Below are 16,581 nucleotides of genomic sequence, written 5' to 3'. Positions count from 1 at the left end.
AACAACATAAAAACACAGAACAGCACACATACATAACAGTTATTACAAATAAATGCCAAAATATTGACTGGGGGAATTTCATTGCACAAAACCCCTGGTGTCCTTGGTTGTGACACAAATACGTGTGTTCAAGTACTCCACCTCTGTTTCATTTTTCCCCCGCCTGTCTCCCCAGGTAGGCTGGTGGGAGAATGGCGTTCTGAGGCTACGGTACCCTGCCTGGTCCCGCTACGGGCCTTTCCTTAAACCACCTGATGATGCCCAGCACCTGCGTGTTGTCACGCTGGAGGAGAGGCCATTTGTCATAGTGGAGCTGGCAGACCCTGCATCTGGGACTTGCATCCGTGACTCAGTGCCCTGCAGACGACCCTTTAATGCCAGGTTGGATAAACTATTAACTATGAAAATATTAATTATCAATTGCGGTGTCACACTTAAAACTATCATTTTCACAAGGAATGACGTAAGGAGGAAAGGAAGAAAACCTCAGCAGGTATAAAGAATCCAATCAGCCCGAGCAGGCATTTTTGCTGATAAATCGTTTCCTTTAATTCGTACATCCATGTTGTAGGGTTTTGTTGATCATCTGCATTTTGTTTTGTTGGTCTCACTAAACACCTTTGAACATTTCATGCCTTTTTCTGACCTTTCATAGATAAATTGACAGTAAAGGAAGGAAAAATAAAATAATAATAGTCAGTTGCAGTCAGAGCGGCCTCTCTAGTTCTACATGATTAATGGAGTTCCTGAGCCACCATGATGTCTTCCAACATCAAAACCTATCAAGGCTGTGGTCTCTTCACTCCCTGACCATAATCAATAGCAGACTGCTCTCCAGAGGATCAGCAGAATGACTCAGGGGTCTGGAAGCAGATATGACCACAAAGACGCTTTCCGGTTCATCAGCTCCTGTTAGGGTGACAGCACCTATCCCACGCTGGTCGATCAAACCTGTCAACTGTTGTGTTTGGTCTTGATTCCTTTCCTTTTCATTTTACACCAACCAGGAGGCAGGTTTTTTTTTTTTTCCCTTGACACCTTCACTTCTCTTTCCTCCCCTCCATTCCTTCTCAGTGCCACCCATGAAGGTGTGGCTCCCATGAAGCAGTGCTGCAAAGGCTTCTGCATAGACATCCTCAAGAGACTGGCGAAGATTGTCGGCTTCACCTATGACCTTTACTTAGTGACCAATGGGAAACACGGAAAGAAGATCGATGGCGTTTGGAACGGCATGATTGGAGAAGTAAGACTGCGGTTTTGCCTGTCTGCCTTCATGAGCAATGTGTTTTCAACGTTGGTCACTTGTGTGCTTTTTAAGTGTGTGTGCATGTGTGCGTGCGTGCATGTGTGTGTGTACGTGTTCCTCTTACTTGTGCCAATTTTGTGTTGCATTTTCAGTCGATAAACTGTACAGTAGTAATCATCCTGAAGTTTCCTGAGTGACCAGTTAAACACACATCAGTCACCACTTAACCACAGCCAGCAACTGGACAGCTGTTATTTATTACACACATGCACAGCAAACAGGGGTCAGTTGAGGCCTGTCAATCGGTGCACCGCGGGCATCAGATCTGAAATGCCCTCACCACAGAACGATGGTAGAAACAGCTGTGGTCTCAGCCGGGTCCTCCTTTGAAACTCCAAAATCAGAAAGTAGAGGCATCAAAGCGGTTTGACGTGCATCCAAATGCTTCAGTCGTTAGTGAAAACAATCTGTGTACTTCAAAATGCTCATTAGACTTATTTTATGCATGTGGGCCTTTAGGCCAGCTCTGAAAAAAAAAGAAAAATTAATTGCTTTTACAGTAATTGTGTATTGCTGCTTTTATTTTGAAGGGAAGATCACATCACTGAGAGTGATTTTGTAGGTATTTTCCAAAACATTCTAAATAGACTAGAAAGCAGTTTGAAATTGTTGAACTGTTGATTTTCCAATTTTCTTAAATGTTTTTGCGTCAGACTGATGAGGTTTTTGTCTTTTTCAGAAAAGAGCTAATGTGCAAAATTGGAGACGGAAAACTCTAAACTGAATAAACCTCGATGTAACGAATCATAAACTCACGTGAATGACCAGCTGTTTTCCACACTGTCCTCTTCACGGATATTTCCTATCAGCAAAATGTTCAATACTTGATGGCACCAAAGAACAATTACAACTTTTGACCAAAACGGTGGCTAAATCTGTTGTGTTTCCAGGTCTTCTTCTTCTACGCTTCTAGTTACGGCCACTGTAACGTTGCCATTACTGCCATGTTCTGAATTAAATATATGCTACATAGTCTGGTTTACTTGCTTCAAACTGCTTGATGGAAAACGTAGTAATTCTTATTCCTAAAATTCGCAATTTTAGGGGAACATTGCCAGAACGGACGATTGCACATTTGATGGACAAGCGTAATGACAATTACATGGCAAACACACATGCTCCAGCAAACACATCCCTATAGCATGTTTGTCTGGGTAAAACACACAAACACACGAAGCACAAACAAAGCCCACAAGCACACACACGCCATGGCTAGTTGTGATTAATCCTTGATATTTTCTTGGTAATACTCACTGAGGTTCATGATCCCCCTCATCAGAAAAACACACAAAGTGAGGAAAATAAGAAACAAGCACACACAAGCGCACACACACACACACACACACGCACACACACACAAAGATCGGCCGAAGCACCCAGCTGTTTCTATCTTTGTCCCATGGGGAACCTACCAAACACCAGTTGTCTCGGGTTCCATAACAGTTCTACTTCACTCTCCTAATTTATCATTTATGACTTGAGCCCAGGCCACAGCTGTCTGTCAAATCTATTTTCACATGCAAAAAGGCCAAGCAAATATTGTTTTTTTCTGTCTGTCTTTTGATCAGCCGTTCCAAAGCCTACCATTCTTTGATCAGGTAATCCAGACTTGGCAAAGTTGAGGGAAAGGGATGCTTTGCTTTCTGCCTCACTACATTTTTCTGCTGATTTGCTCTGAAGAGTGGATGTGCCATGTCTAATGTAGATTAACATTTCTCTTGTACAATCAGCAGACACAGCAGTTTTCAGGTATTTCTACATGGTAGTGTGAAGGAGACGCACTGTGGCTCATTTTGTATGCTAAACAGATGCACCAGAGACACATGTTCAGCATTTGTACCATATTGAACCCTTGTCCTCCCATAATGCGGGCACATTTTAGGGTCTAAAAATGGTCAGGGCATACTAAAGTCTCTATCCTCCTTGGAAACATCCTCTACGGTTACTCCTCTCTCACCACTGCTTTATGTCACTTTTAGGTGGTGTACAAGCGAGCAGACATGGCCATTGGCTCGCTGACTATTAATGAGGAGAGGTCAGAGGTGGTGGATTTCTCTGTCCCTTTTGTGGAGACTGGAATCAGTGTCATGGTCTCCCGTAGCAACGGAACTGTATCTCCATCTGCTTTCTTAGGTAAGAGGCTGTGTTTACGTGAGGCGTCTGACTGATGCACTGAGACTAATCTAAGTGTGAAGTGTTGAGTTTGCATAAAAAGCCTCAGTCTTTGGCTTGTCCTTTCATCTAGATTTACTTTTCCTGAGCAGCTCGTGTCTTCCCAACTTATACTTTCACTCTGTCAGCAGACTCGTGGCTCCAGTGGGAGAGATGCGTTATTGGCCTATAGACTGCATTGAGATGATTGTTTAAAATAAAAAAAAGAGAAGCAGTGTTTATGGACTTTAGGAGAACATTTGCTTTCTATTCTCACTGCACACACTGCTCCTCTCTTAGTTAATAGTCCATACTGTGCCAGATTTACACAAAGGTTTTGTCCCCTCTAATAATAATAATAAAGAGTGTTTATTCAAGTCTTTTGTTTCCCTCTTAAGAGCCCTACAGTCCAGCAGTGTGGGTGATGATGTTCGTCATGTGCCTGACCGTGGTGGCTGTGACTGTCTTCATTTTCGAGTTCTTCAGTCCTGTTGGCTACAACCGCAGTTTGCAGACTGGCAAGAGTGAGTCATGGGTCTAAGCTGTAGCTCAGTGTTTCCCAGCCTGATGGATGGGTCTGAGCGCAGTCCATCACTGTCGCCTCATGGATCAAACGGACAAATACTTAACACACTCCTGGAATGTGTTTAAGTCTCAAAGTTAAATTGATTTTTCATTTGTTTCTATGTTTCCTGATCGGTTAGCAGTCACGTTCAAAACAGGCTATCAAGAGAGTGCGTAGTGTTCGTCCACCAAGGAGGCTACATGGATTAGGCCTGGGGGGGATATAGCTGAATAATCTGTCACAATAAAATAGCTTACCGAAGGCGATAACAATAACTACTTATCATTTTAATTACCAATATTTAATGACGATCGGGACCAAAATGGTTTAATTTTACAACTTTGGACTTAAGGAAAAACTGACCTGTCCTCTCCGATCAACCATTCTCACCATCTGTGCTCATTCTCTCACTCCACCGTGTTTCCGTTGGGTCACGTCAGCGGTGAAACCATTGTTTGCTGTTTGTGTGTCACTGGTATCATGCTCCATTTTCAAGGGTTGATTGGCTATTCATGCGCCAGAGAGGTGTTTGTGCAACCGAACAATGTATGCTTAGTGCTTTCATGCTGCTTTGCATTTACATTAACATCATTTAAAAGGAACAATCGATATACTATTGAAGAAGTTTCATATTGCTATTGAGTGTGCCAACGCGTATTATTATTATTTTAATACCAAATATAAACACAGTGTCATCAGAATCTGTCTATACCTTTTCTTCCCAAACACCAAAAATAATTACCTACACCATCTCCATCATACAATCTCAAGGAGCTGAATATTTACTTGCCTAATTTAGGTACATGGGCTTAATAAATTCCATTAAAACAGGCTCCATGTCATACACCAAAATAGGTATTATGGATCACGAATCTAGCATACAATCAAGATGATGTTCAGAAGCTGACATAAAGGAATTAGATCACGCACACACACGATCATCCTTGGCGACGGTAAAGCAGTGATCAACATTTTGAATTCTCTGCCCTGAATCCTTAACTGTGAGTGTGGCGAAGAAGAAATTACAGCCGCACTATATTGAACTGCATCCAAGTAGTCTTGATATTGAAGCAGCCATTTATTATTCAACAGCATAGTTTGTACCCCTGTGATATTCAGTGTGCCTGGTTCCTCGGTCCAACACCCAGCCTGACTCGCCTCTTTTACTGCATGATGGCTGTGCTCTACATAGTTTTGTCATTTTCCCCATATATCCCCTCCCATTTATTTTCATCTTTCTCCTTCCTTACCCTTTTATTCCTGTTATCTAATGTCGGGTCCTTTATGCTGCTTGAATGGTGATTTGCACCGTGTGATTTGAACATTTGGAAGATGGTGCAACTGACGATTTGAAACCACAAAATATGCAGTCGCTGCATTATGAGCTCGCGAGGTATTTTTCATATACCCACTTCTCGGCAGTAGTGTGCAAATGTACCAACAACTCAGACATGCTCTTCTTTTGTGATCTTTCTGGACAGAGGCTGGAGGGTCTACGTTTACGATAGGCAAGTCAGTATGGCTTTTGTGGGCGATTGTCTTCAATAACTCCGTACCAGTGGAGAACCCCAGAGGAACCACCAGCAAGATCATGGTGCTGATCTGGGCCTTCTTTGCCGTCATCTTTCTGGCTTCATACACTGCTAACCTGGCCGCCTTTATGATCCAGGAGGAGTACATTGACACAGTGTCGGGCCTCTCGGACAAGAAGGTACTTCGTTGCTCGAATACTGATTAAGTCGGGACAGCGGAAGGAGAATTAAAGTCTTAAGAGTGTGCCAAATCCCATAAATTTGAACGTTAAATTGATTTCAGTGCAGGAATTTAGAAATGAATAAAATCTCATTTAATATAACTCAATTACCACAGTCCTTGAATACTTACAAGTCCATTCTAAACACAACTTTAAGTCCACAGACTGCTCTCTCTTTTTTTTTTTTTTTAAAGATGTGGAGTGTTGTAAGTTAGTCTGGGAAGTGGACAGAAATAGCTCAGACAGATTGGTGCACAGTCTGCTGTGTCTCATGCTCCTTCCACCACCACCACCACCACCCCCCCCCCCCACCCCCCACCCTCTGCTAGTTTCAGCATCCCGAGGAGCAGTACCCACCTCTGAAGTTTGGCACGGTGCCCAATGGGAGCACAGAAAAAAACATCCGCTCCAACTACCCGGATATGCACCAGTACATGGGCAAATACAACCAGAAGGGAGTGGAGGAAGCCATACTGAACCTCAAGACCGGGTCTGTCTACCACACAGTGGGCCTGTTCATACCTTTACCATCCTGTCATGTTAGATCTTTATCTGTTCTTCTCAGCAGCTTATTTTTCATTCAAGCAACCTCAATTTTGTTTTTAAATCAGCTACTGACTTTTTTTTAATTACCAGCAAGCTGTTCAAATTTCTGAGATGTTGTTTTATTTAAGCAGTTTGTTTCCTTTGTCCGATAATAACTATATTATTGTTTACTATTCAATTATGGTAAGGATTAAGGCGGACTTTTGTTGGACCAAGACTTCATGCTGTTTTAACAACCAAGACAGTGTTTATGGCACTACTTTATATGTCTGTTGTTACTGCAAAACATACCATTAAACAGCATGATGCAATTTTAAATCTACATGCCCCCACCACAATACAGGGGAAACTCAAATTTTCCATGTAAACTGAGGTTATCTTCCTTCTTGAACGCGAGGAATCTACAGATGGAGATGCTCGCCCTTTTGCAGTCAATTGAACATGTCACAGTTTTACAGTTATCGCTGTATTAAATGTTTAAATTAAGACTAACTGTGACAATTTGAATTAGATCATGGGACGTGTTGATAAAACAAGATTTACATCAACGCATCTGAAGAAAAATTCACCTAATGTGGCAATTATTACATCTGCCAAGGAGGTTTGGTTTTCTGTGCTGACTGTCAGAGGGATTACGCAAAAACGCTGGGAGGGTGTAGTATGCGCCAAGGAAGTAAATTCTGTGGCGGATCACTTTAGGAAAAACTGCATATTTAACAATAGCCTTGAAGATCTGTGCTCTCCAAGAGTCCTTCTAGTTAGTTTTGTTTTCATTGGACTCCCACTGATGTCATTGTTTTTTAGTTTCATCATCTTTAAAGACATGCACTATCAGGCAACTTTTTTTTTTTTACAACTCGGATTATCATTGCTTATCTTTAGTCACGCTTCTTTCGTTCCTTTCCATGTTCTCTCACCTTTACTCTTCTTCTCACCACCTTCACTACTGTCTCCACCCATCCACAGAGTGCGAGCTGCATTTCCCGTTTCACTTTACAGTCGAATCTTTATCACCCGTCTAGTGAATAATCCTGGTTTACTTTATCCTAAGCCTCTGTCATCGTTCCTCCCTCCCCATTGCCTTGACACCGCAAATATAACTCGGTGTTAACATGCACGAAAACGAGAAACGATTGCTTTTCTCCTGCTGTTTCTTGTCTGGTCCGTAGTGCTCATCGTTCCCCCTCGCTCGCTCCTCTTCTGCCCTCATATCTTAACGTTCATCATCTTCTCTTTTTTCCGTCCATTCTTTCCCCGCCCAGTGTGCTTTCTCGGTGTGACTGTATTTAAACTTTATAATCCTCATCACTCTTGGGCTCTATCCCATGTCTTTTCCCCTGAAGTGTGTAAATCCCCCCCCCTCTCTCTCCTTGTCACTGTGCTCTTCACACCGTATAAATCCCTCTGCCTCACCCCCCCCCCCCTACACGTTTCCCTGATCTCAGCCTTATTTTATTCTCCTTGTGTTTTCACTCTTACCGCCAAACCTGCTTTACTATTCCACCCTTTCCTCCCTTTACTTGTTATGATTTAACTTTTCATGCCCTCGCTATCATTCCCTGCACTTGTCTACCGAATATTTTTGCACCCCAAATCCCTACCCAGGTACATCATGGAGATCCACCGCTATACCTCCACCCCCGTCTCAGCCAGTTTCAACATCCCTCTGCTCCCTCTCTCCCATTAAATGATGAATGAATTCTCCCTTGATCCCTTTACAGGAAACTAGATGCTTTTATTTATGATGCTGCAGTACTGAACTATATGGCCAGGAAGGACGAAGGTTGTAAGGTGAGGGCCAACTCGCACAAGCACTGTGGAGCAGACATATATATACTCTTAGTCAGGTTTTTAATATCCGCACATTGTCCTTTTTCCAAGGTGATGACCATAGGCTCGGGGAAGGTTTTTGCCACCACAGGCTACGGTATCGCCCTGCACAAAAACTCACGCTGGAAACGTCCTCTTGACCTGGCCCTGCTGCAGCTGGTGGGAGATGGTGAGAACTACGGGGAAGGGGAGGGTAGAAAATAATTAGGACAATAGAGGGGCAAAGGGAAGGTTACGGGTAAAATGACAGGCTAGAGGAGCCAGTGGATAGAGGTAGATGAGTGGTTGGAGGCCGCGGGGGATAGATGAATGAGAGGATGCTGAGAGGTGGATGGGGTGAATGTAAGGTGTGGGGTGAGTGATGGCTGTAGGTTGTTTTGATTGTGACAGAGGGAATAATGGGGTGTTGGAGAGGGCTGATGAGAGGTTTGTAAGTCTCTTTATTGACTGAGCGTGAGAGGGGAAGGGAATATTTTTGTTCATTTCAAACATTGCAGAAAATGACTTGATTCTCTGCTCTCCGTCTTTCTAACTTTCACAGTCAATCCCTTTTTTCCTGTTCGCGCTGCTAAAAGAAAAAAAAAGGGATTTATTTATGAAAGTCAGTGTTGTAAAAAAAGGATCATCGCAACTTGCGCGGCGACAGATTTACACTCATTACAGATTAGCTGAGACTGACAGAGCAGGGGAGTGCAAAAAAAGAAATAACCAAAGAGAAACACCTGAAAATACCCCAAACATTAGATGCGGCGGGAAGTAAGGCTGCACCTAAGCTAAAGGCGACAAAAAAACCAAACCCAAACAGATAATTGAATATCTGTTATCTATGGGAGCAGTATATTATTGTCTTCTGCGCACTAGTGTTGTAGGATTAATCCATGGGAGGAGGGTTTCTTGTGTGCGACAGAGAGAATCAGAATTTAGCGATAGTTGTTAGTACACTAATGCTTGATTGTTATTGTACACAGTCCACCACACACATTTATTGTCTCAATCGAATGCTGCTTGTTTGGCTTTTCCTTGTGTTTTAAATCAGCTTTGCTTATGCCGTAGCGGACAAAGCCCTTTAGCTGTTTCTGGCATGCAGACACTTTAGCTGCTTACACACTGATAATGCCAATTTGGTGCCAAGATCTATTAAATAAGACTGGCGTCTGGAGCTGAATAGCTGGACCTGGAGGAGGATGTGAGCCCAGACAGCCTTGACATGCTATGTCTCTTCTTTCTTTTGGTTCTTTTTTCTTCCTTGTTGTGCATCCACGTCCTTGCCTGTGTTTAGCCCTGAACACCGGCTGTGTGGATCGAGTTACAGGGTGGTGCTGAATGCTGAGGGTTCCAGTAGTATGAAGGCATTGTTGGAGTGGATTACTAAGGAAGAGGATTAGTTTGTTTCGATGTAGAGGGAGGGCACACTTTCACGCCCTCAAAGGCTGCATCTCAACTGTCGCCCTGCGGCTCACCTTCACTTGGGCTAAATCATATCACAGTGCTACATCGTTATTATATCACGCTGTGTTGAGTCATATAATTTTACAACTGCATCGTGGGGCACTAGAGGAGCCCAACATTGCTTTGTCAAACCAGTGAGTGTATTGTTCTCCTTGTTGCTGCCTCTGGTGATTCATACCACAGTTTTAAGAGATGGTCCATTGAGCTCACTGCAACATGTTCCCTGATAAAGGCGAAACTGCAGAGTCGCAAGATTTGCTTTTCCCCTCTTATCAGATCCACTTCTATTTTTTGCATAGTATCAGGATTTTGATTCCAAGAATATATTATTCAGTGAATAGATATTAAATTGGGTTTGCAGCGTTTGGCTAGCAGGGTGTTTTTCAAAAATCATGCGATGCCTGCCGAGAGGATTGTCATGATGCGATAAAAGCACGGGATTGTTTGTTTCAGGGGTTGTGGAGCTCAGCGTCTCCGGACAGGTTTGGCATCAAGCCATGCAGTCGGCACACTGCAAACACACATGCAGACACACTCATGGACACACACAAATACAGTTTCTTTCTGTTAATAGAAGCAGTAATGTCTTCGTGGTTCAAGCCAGCTCTGTGTTTGCAGTGTGCCAGCCCTACCTGACCTGACCTGCCAGGAACGACAAAGGTGCAGTGTGGATTTGACACCCCTGTCAGAGTTGGCAGGCCTGAGCTGGCTGCGATTGAGAGGTTGCAACAACTGCCATCACAAAGGTCTAAAGGAGGGAACAAGCAGGCACTCTGAGAGGAGAGATGAAAAGAAAGAGGGAGACGAAAAAGCACAGGATGAATCACTGGAAGTCAAATGGCAGAAGAGCCAGGAAATGAGAATTAGAGCTCAGAGAAAGGATTCAGCAGGGGCTTGTGAAGTAGAGGACCAACATGACACTACCTGTCTATCTGTCACCTTCACTAAGACACGAGCTCTTTTCACATCGGGTTCATATTTGGACACACGCATCTAACAAAACATTCTCTCAAATAGGGCTAAACTCTGGAGTTAAGCACTGACTATCCCACAAACCTACTTCATGGCAACAGCTGCTCATCTCGTCTGGTCTGGGCTCTTTCCTACATTGTATTTATTTCAGTAAATGCAACCGTTGTTCATTATTTATTAGCACAACTCTTAAACCACTTCCTCTGTTTCAGCCACCATTCTTGGAGAAAAAAAAAAAACACTATAGATGCACCCGGCAGTAAAATAGCTGTGCAACCCAGCCAGACAGCCGCAGAAGTATAAATGCTCGCCTACAGTGCAGGTCATAAGATTAGGTTTCGGTGCAGGGTTCCTGTAGAAATCAAACTTTATCGGCTCTGCAGATACTCATGTTCAAATCTATCATTCACAAGTGTTTGGTTAGCGAGCTCTGAATGTTCTCTTATGGGAAGTTTAGTTACTCTTTAAAAACAGATCATTTCATTGAGTTTTGAAATGTATGAGTGAATCTGAAGCAGGCAGTTGTTACCCGAGTCTGCCGGTGGGCTGCAGCATCCATCTGTTGCTGTAGCTGCAGGCCACGGCCGATGGGCTAATGATGTTCTACAGGAGATACATTAGCCAGATCACACACATGACTGAGTCGGCTTCATCTAACAGGGCTTGAAATTAAAGGCGGCTGAACATGGGGGTGTTTTGGGACACTCATAATTGTGGTTTGGGACGGAGGAAGATTTTGGTTCAGCACAATACGAGATACCTGTGAGCCTTGAGAGTGTTGTTGCTAAACAGATTATGAAACACTGTTATTTATTCAGATGTCTCCTGCTGGGCAAAGTTTAGTAGAGCTTGTTATATTATGCCGTGCAATGTTTTCCAGACATTTATGAGTAGGTTGGTTTGGCTAATGGAGGCAGATTCTTAAAGAGGGAAGCACCATCTGCAGCACCAAGCACCGATGACGTTATCGTAAAGGACTGATTTGACGACTGTCGATTTCCGTGTGAAAAGGCTGAGTGATTTTGACTGATAGTGCAACAGAGACCCGGTCCATTATAATATCCATATCTTAATAAGAAAAACAAACTGAAGTAATAATGATGTGACTTTTGAAGGGATCGTTACTGAACTGACCTTTTCTTAAGTCTGCAGAACACCACTTACGAGCTGGCACGTTACATTTTGCATTTAGGTAACATTGCACCATACTGCAGTTAGAACAATTTTAATGTATTCTTCAGAATCGGCATGTAAGGCATCAGGGCTAGCAAGCTAACACACAATATTGGCTGTCAAAAGCTAGCATTACAGGCTAGTTTTAGCTAATATAATCAGTGAATAATAACAACTCTGGCTGACTCATAATCTATATGGGCATGTAAGTTAAGTGTTACACAATCAATTGGTGAAAGGGTAATTGAGTTACACGGCACACCTGTGAATGACTCAATCACACACATGCGTGCGCACACACACACACACACACACACACACACACACACACACACACACACACACTGACTGTAGGATAGGTAGTACTGAGGCCTTATCCACGCTTCACAATCACAACTAAAGATGGCAGCAGCAGAAACCTGGAGCTTGAGTTCTTCCAGAGAACTGTGCTGGTGTTGAAGGTGGAAGTGTATCTTGTCAGGTTTCAAAGCTTGTTTCAGCCATTCCACCTGAAATGGTTCAGAAGCTGTAATACGCAGTAAAATGCAACCTTAAGACCTAGTTATTGCGGTGCTGCTCATCTTGCCATTGCTATTAGTGTAACAGAAAGCTCTCATTACAAGCTCTGTTGGAGAGTACACCTCCTTAATTCCATCATGAATCATACACTGCATCTTCTAGCTGTCCATCACTATGGTTACACTCACATAGCCGATCGCAGGTTTAGCAGGACAGCCCAGATGTGTCAGGTCAGTGAAGTCAGAAATGGAACGACAGAGTTGCAGGTGAAGCGGTCTTGGCTGTTTACTAGCAGGTTAACAGAGGGGAATCTTCAATCCCCCAGAGTTTACCACCTTGATGGAGATCCTGACCATCCTCCAGTACAATTAAATGATTATGATCTTCTCCCTCTGCCTCTGTCCTTCCCTATCGGTTCTCTTCTCTTCACAGTCTTCCCTCGCTTTCCTTCCACTCATCCTCTTCAAGCTGAAGAGTGTTCCTGCTGTTTGTCATTATGACACAATCTCAGCCTCTCGTCCTCCATCTCTGCGTCTGTCTGTTTCATTTCTCCTGAAACGTTCATGGACTAAGAGAGAATTCTACTCTCGTGCTCTCTTTATAAAACATTCTTCCCAACACTCTTATTACATCCCTCCCTCTATTCCATGCTTGTGCAACCTCTCCAACCATCACACTGCTGCTCCAGGTCCACTCCTCATTTACTTTTGCTCGCAATGTTGAGATTAGGTTGTCGCTGCCAGTTAACTTCTAAGAGCAACTTCATTGTTTTGGACCCTCTCTCTCTGTCTGTCTCAGTGCCCTTCCTCTTCGTTACTTTGGGCAAAGTCAAGCTGTTTGCATTACTGACCTCTGACCTTGAATAGTCACCTTGGGTAATGGGGAAAACAGGAAGCAATGCTGTAAACTCACACTTGGGTGCTTATTATAGTGCCTTGTATATGTGCGTGCGTATGTGTGTGTGTGCGTGCGCATGTGTGTGTGTGCGTGCGTGCGTGCGTGTGTGTCTGCAAATCTATCTTTGTATATGGGATTTCAGATTGGAAATATCTACTGGTGTTACTTGTATATCAGCCAACTTCATGCACAGATTGGGTGTTGGAATGATAGTGCTAATCCAGATTATATTCCATAACTTGCCCTGAATCATGAAACTCCCATGAGACATGAGACACGTCACAGTTCCATTTAATTATTAAGGAAAAAGTGCTCTGGTATTAAAATCAGTATCAGCAGATGTGCTTCTGAATCAGAAGCGAAAAAATGTGTTAAATTTGGGCTTCTAACCCTTTTACCATCACCACAGTCCAACATATAGGTTTAGAACCAAAACCCACAAACCCAGAAACTGTTCAAATGTCAAATAAGTCATTTATTCCTTTGATTTTAAGGCCATTTAAAAGAACAAAAAACAACTAACTAAATTTAATTGACTGTCTCTCCTGGATGTTACCTAAATCACTGTTCTTAGTACCCTCTTTTTTTCTCTCAGCAAACCATGCACTGGCTTTTTCCATTTCTTTTTAGACTTATAGCCTATTTGTAGAATTGCACGAGATAAATCACTTGCCTTTATGTTTCCCTTGAGGTGCATGAAAAGCAACTGTACATAAACCAGCAAAAACAATAAATAAATAAATCAATAGTTTGATGTTTTTGATGGCAAGAACCTTAAACTACTCATCAAAGGACAAAAAAGGGAGAAAAGAAACAGCAGTACCTTTTTTTTTGTTTTTGTTTTTTCAATTGAGTCATGTGGTCCTCGGGAGTGGTTCGCAGGTCAGCGCTCCAGGAGAAGGAGCTGGGAACTCGGGCAAATTCAGGGAGCTGGACGGTTATCCAGCGCCGCATTCCCGGGCAGCTCAGATCGTTGTCCGGTTGGTGTTCCTCGTTACCAGCTAGGAAACAGTCCAGAAGCTCCGGTGTCCAGCAGAGTTAGCAGCAGCCTCAGTCCGCTCAACTGCTAATTAACCATTTAACTCCATTAGCCTGCAGCCTCCTGCAGCGTAACTGCAGCACAGTTAACTTCTCGTTACAGCTAAAATATGTCGCCATCCGGGTTATCACGTGAAGACGAAACTTGTATCATAATCGCACATGCCCGTGTAGCCGTTTACTCTACTTCTGTCGATCACTTCCTGTTTGCATGCGCGTGTCTCTTTGACCACCTATCTATCTATCTATCTATCTATCTATCTATCTATCTATCTATCTATCTATCTATCTATCTATCTATCTATCTATCTATCTATCTATCACGTATCACTATCTTACTAGTTTTGTTTCTGGAGGCTGATCAAGCATCATTATTATGAAATTTGTTCACATAGACAGTCAACTATTTAGCCAAACAAGCCTAATTTTGTTTTTTAAATAACTTCAGAATACACTAAGATATGAAAACAGCCTGTTCTTTCAATTAGTTTCTGACTCTTGGAAAGTAAAGAAACAGTAAAATTCTCCACAAAGACTGTATATCTTAGCTATTGTATCTCTGACCATATCGCATACACTTTGACTGCTGTATTTGATGCCATTTGATAACTAATATTCCTTCACCTCCATTCACTGGGCCTCCCCTGAAACTGTCTGGGGACCCGGGGTGGGGGGGGGCTCCTCACACACCGAAAACCTCTGTTTTGGCACTACAACCGTTTTTTTTGTTCCATGTTGAAAGATTTCATCTTGTCCGGCAGTTTCACGTTCCCCAGAATAACACAGGGAGATGCAGCTGAAATTTCCTTCCCTCTGTTATTCTATGTTTGCTTTGTTCCTGCTCTGCATCCTCTTAGTGTCCTCATAAATTCTGCTGGGATGTTGCAGTCGCCATGACAGCCAGCTTCAGTGATCAGCTGATTCCTGGTGTAAATAAGAAGACCAGTTGCAAAATTGCATCTAGTTAGCGACATAGCTGTGTGTAACAAAGCAAAACCATGTTGAAAAGCAGGGCAGAACATGTCTGCTAGCTTATTTGAGGAGGACGCAGCCGAAGGCGATTACAAAACTAACAGAAACAATTAAAGGAACCTGTCAAAGCAAACTATAACATGAAGGTTGTTGATGCAACATGGCAAGCTCTGTGGATGGAATTCTGCTCCTTGCATAGATAGACTAATTTTGATGTAGAATAAAGATGTAAAAAACCCACAGTTTTGGATGATAAACATAGGTGTGTGTGGGAGTTAGGGTTGGGGTTAGAGTCAGGGTTAACCCTAACCCTATTATATCTGCTCCGTCACTATAAACACTATACCTTTCCTGTTGTCTTAACCGCTTTGTCTTGTCTTACTTTTTTTTGCCTTTCAGTCTTTGTTTTCTCCATCCCCCGTTTCCCCAATTTATTTGTAATTTACTCCTTTTACCCCTTTTAACCTCATCAATTGACCATTTTTCCTCTTCTTCCTCCCCCACCTTTTCTCATCACCCCATTATTCCAGATGAGATTGAGATGTTGGAGCGCCTCTGGCTGTCAGGTATCTGCCATAATGACAAAATCGAGGTGATGAGCAGTAAACTAGATATTGACAACATGGCCGGGGTCTTCTACATGCTGCTGGTGGCTATGGGCCTCAGTCTGCTGGTGTTTGCCTGGGAACACTTGGTCTACTGGAAACTACGCCACTGCATGGCCACCAGTTCTGGCAAACTGGACTTCCTCTTGGCAATCAGTAGGGTAAGCTTTCAGTGTGTTCCGTGCTTGTTTTTTTTGTGATTTTGCAGAAAATAGACATATCTTACTGTCTGCAATATGATGTGTAGACATTCCCACAACTAATGCTTAAATGTCCCCTCTGTTAAAACCTAAATTTATCAGTTTTTCTATACATTACTGCTCTAAAATTGTACTAAGCTGAAGTAGGACGGTGCACTCATTCATCCACATGTATGACTGTGTGTTTCTGCCCGTGTTTGTCCTTATCTGTTACAGAGTGTGAGTGTTAGAAAGTCTGGGGTCTGAGGTCAATTCAATTCCACTCTGTCAATTGGAGAGATTAATTGAAATTCAATTCTGCTCACACCCTGGATATCCTGTTCCTTTGACAATGACCTTGACAGAACCAGCCCCTACCATATGCATGGGATTATTGCAGCAGAGATGATAATTTAAACTTTTCCAACAATGTGGTTGTAATTTATGTATTTATATGTGTTATTCCATTAACTAAACAATGCACAGTTGTACTATAAATAGACGTGTGTGTTTATCTGAAAAAAAAGCAATCTTGCATTTCTTTTAAAAACTGGAACTTATTCAGATTGTCTCTCTATTGCTTGTATATTTCTGTTTTTATTTATTTATTTATTTATTTTTAATTC

At 42.7% G+C, this 16,581-nt stretch overlaps 1 protein-coding gene and 1 long non-coding RNA gene across 2 annotated transcripts in view; one reads left to right on the top strand and one right to left on the bottom strand.

Moving 5' to 3' along the window:
• LOC147253230 (uncharacterized) overlaps window positions 1-14,397 on the bottom strand; it is a 29,165-nt gene extending 14,768 nt beyond the window's left edge. Inside the window, exon 1 of the long non-coding RNA XR_015118536.1 lies at window positions 13,985-14,397. This is a non-coding gene — a long non-coding RNA (uncharacterized LOC147253230). The remainder of the gene's footprint in view (window positions 1-13,984) is intronic.
• The window catches only part of grin2db (glutamate receptor, ionotropic, N-methyl D-aspartate 2D, b), a 50,025-nt gene that overhangs the window by 29,541 nt on the left and 3,903 nt on the right, over window positions 1-16,581 (top strand). Inside the window, exons 7-15 of the mRNA XM_086218289.1 lie at window positions 176-381; window positions 1,075-1,243; window positions 3,286-3,439; window positions 3,856-3,981; window positions 5,504-5,733; window positions 6,105-6,265; window positions 8,043-8,112; window positions 8,203-8,320; window positions 15,702-15,937. Coding sequence (XP_086074415.1) covers window positions 176-381; window positions 1,075-1,243; window positions 3,286-3,439; window positions 3,856-3,981; window positions 5,504-5,733; window positions 6,105-6,265; window positions 8,043-8,112; window positions 8,203-8,320; window positions 15,702-15,937 — 1,470 coding nt within the window. The remainder of the gene's footprint in view (window positions 1-175; window positions 382-1,074; window positions 1,244-3,285; window positions 3,440-3,855; window positions 3,982-5,503; window positions 5,734-6,104; window positions 6,266-8,042; window positions 8,113-8,202; window positions 8,321-15,701; window positions 15,938-16,581) is intronic.

Source organism: Aulostomus chinensis, chromosome 11 (genome assembly GCF_037954235.1).
Source record: "Aulostomus chinensis isolate RoL2024-O1b breed Wild chromosome 11, RoL_Achi_v1.0, whole genome shotgun sequence".
NCBI classification, from domain to species: domain Eukaryota; kingdom Metazoa; phylum Chordata; class Actinopteri; order Syngnathiformes; family Aulostomidae; genus Aulostomus; species Aulostomus chinensis.
Note: the sequence above shows the minus strand (reverse complement) of the source record. Positions and strands in the feature narration are given on the sequence as shown.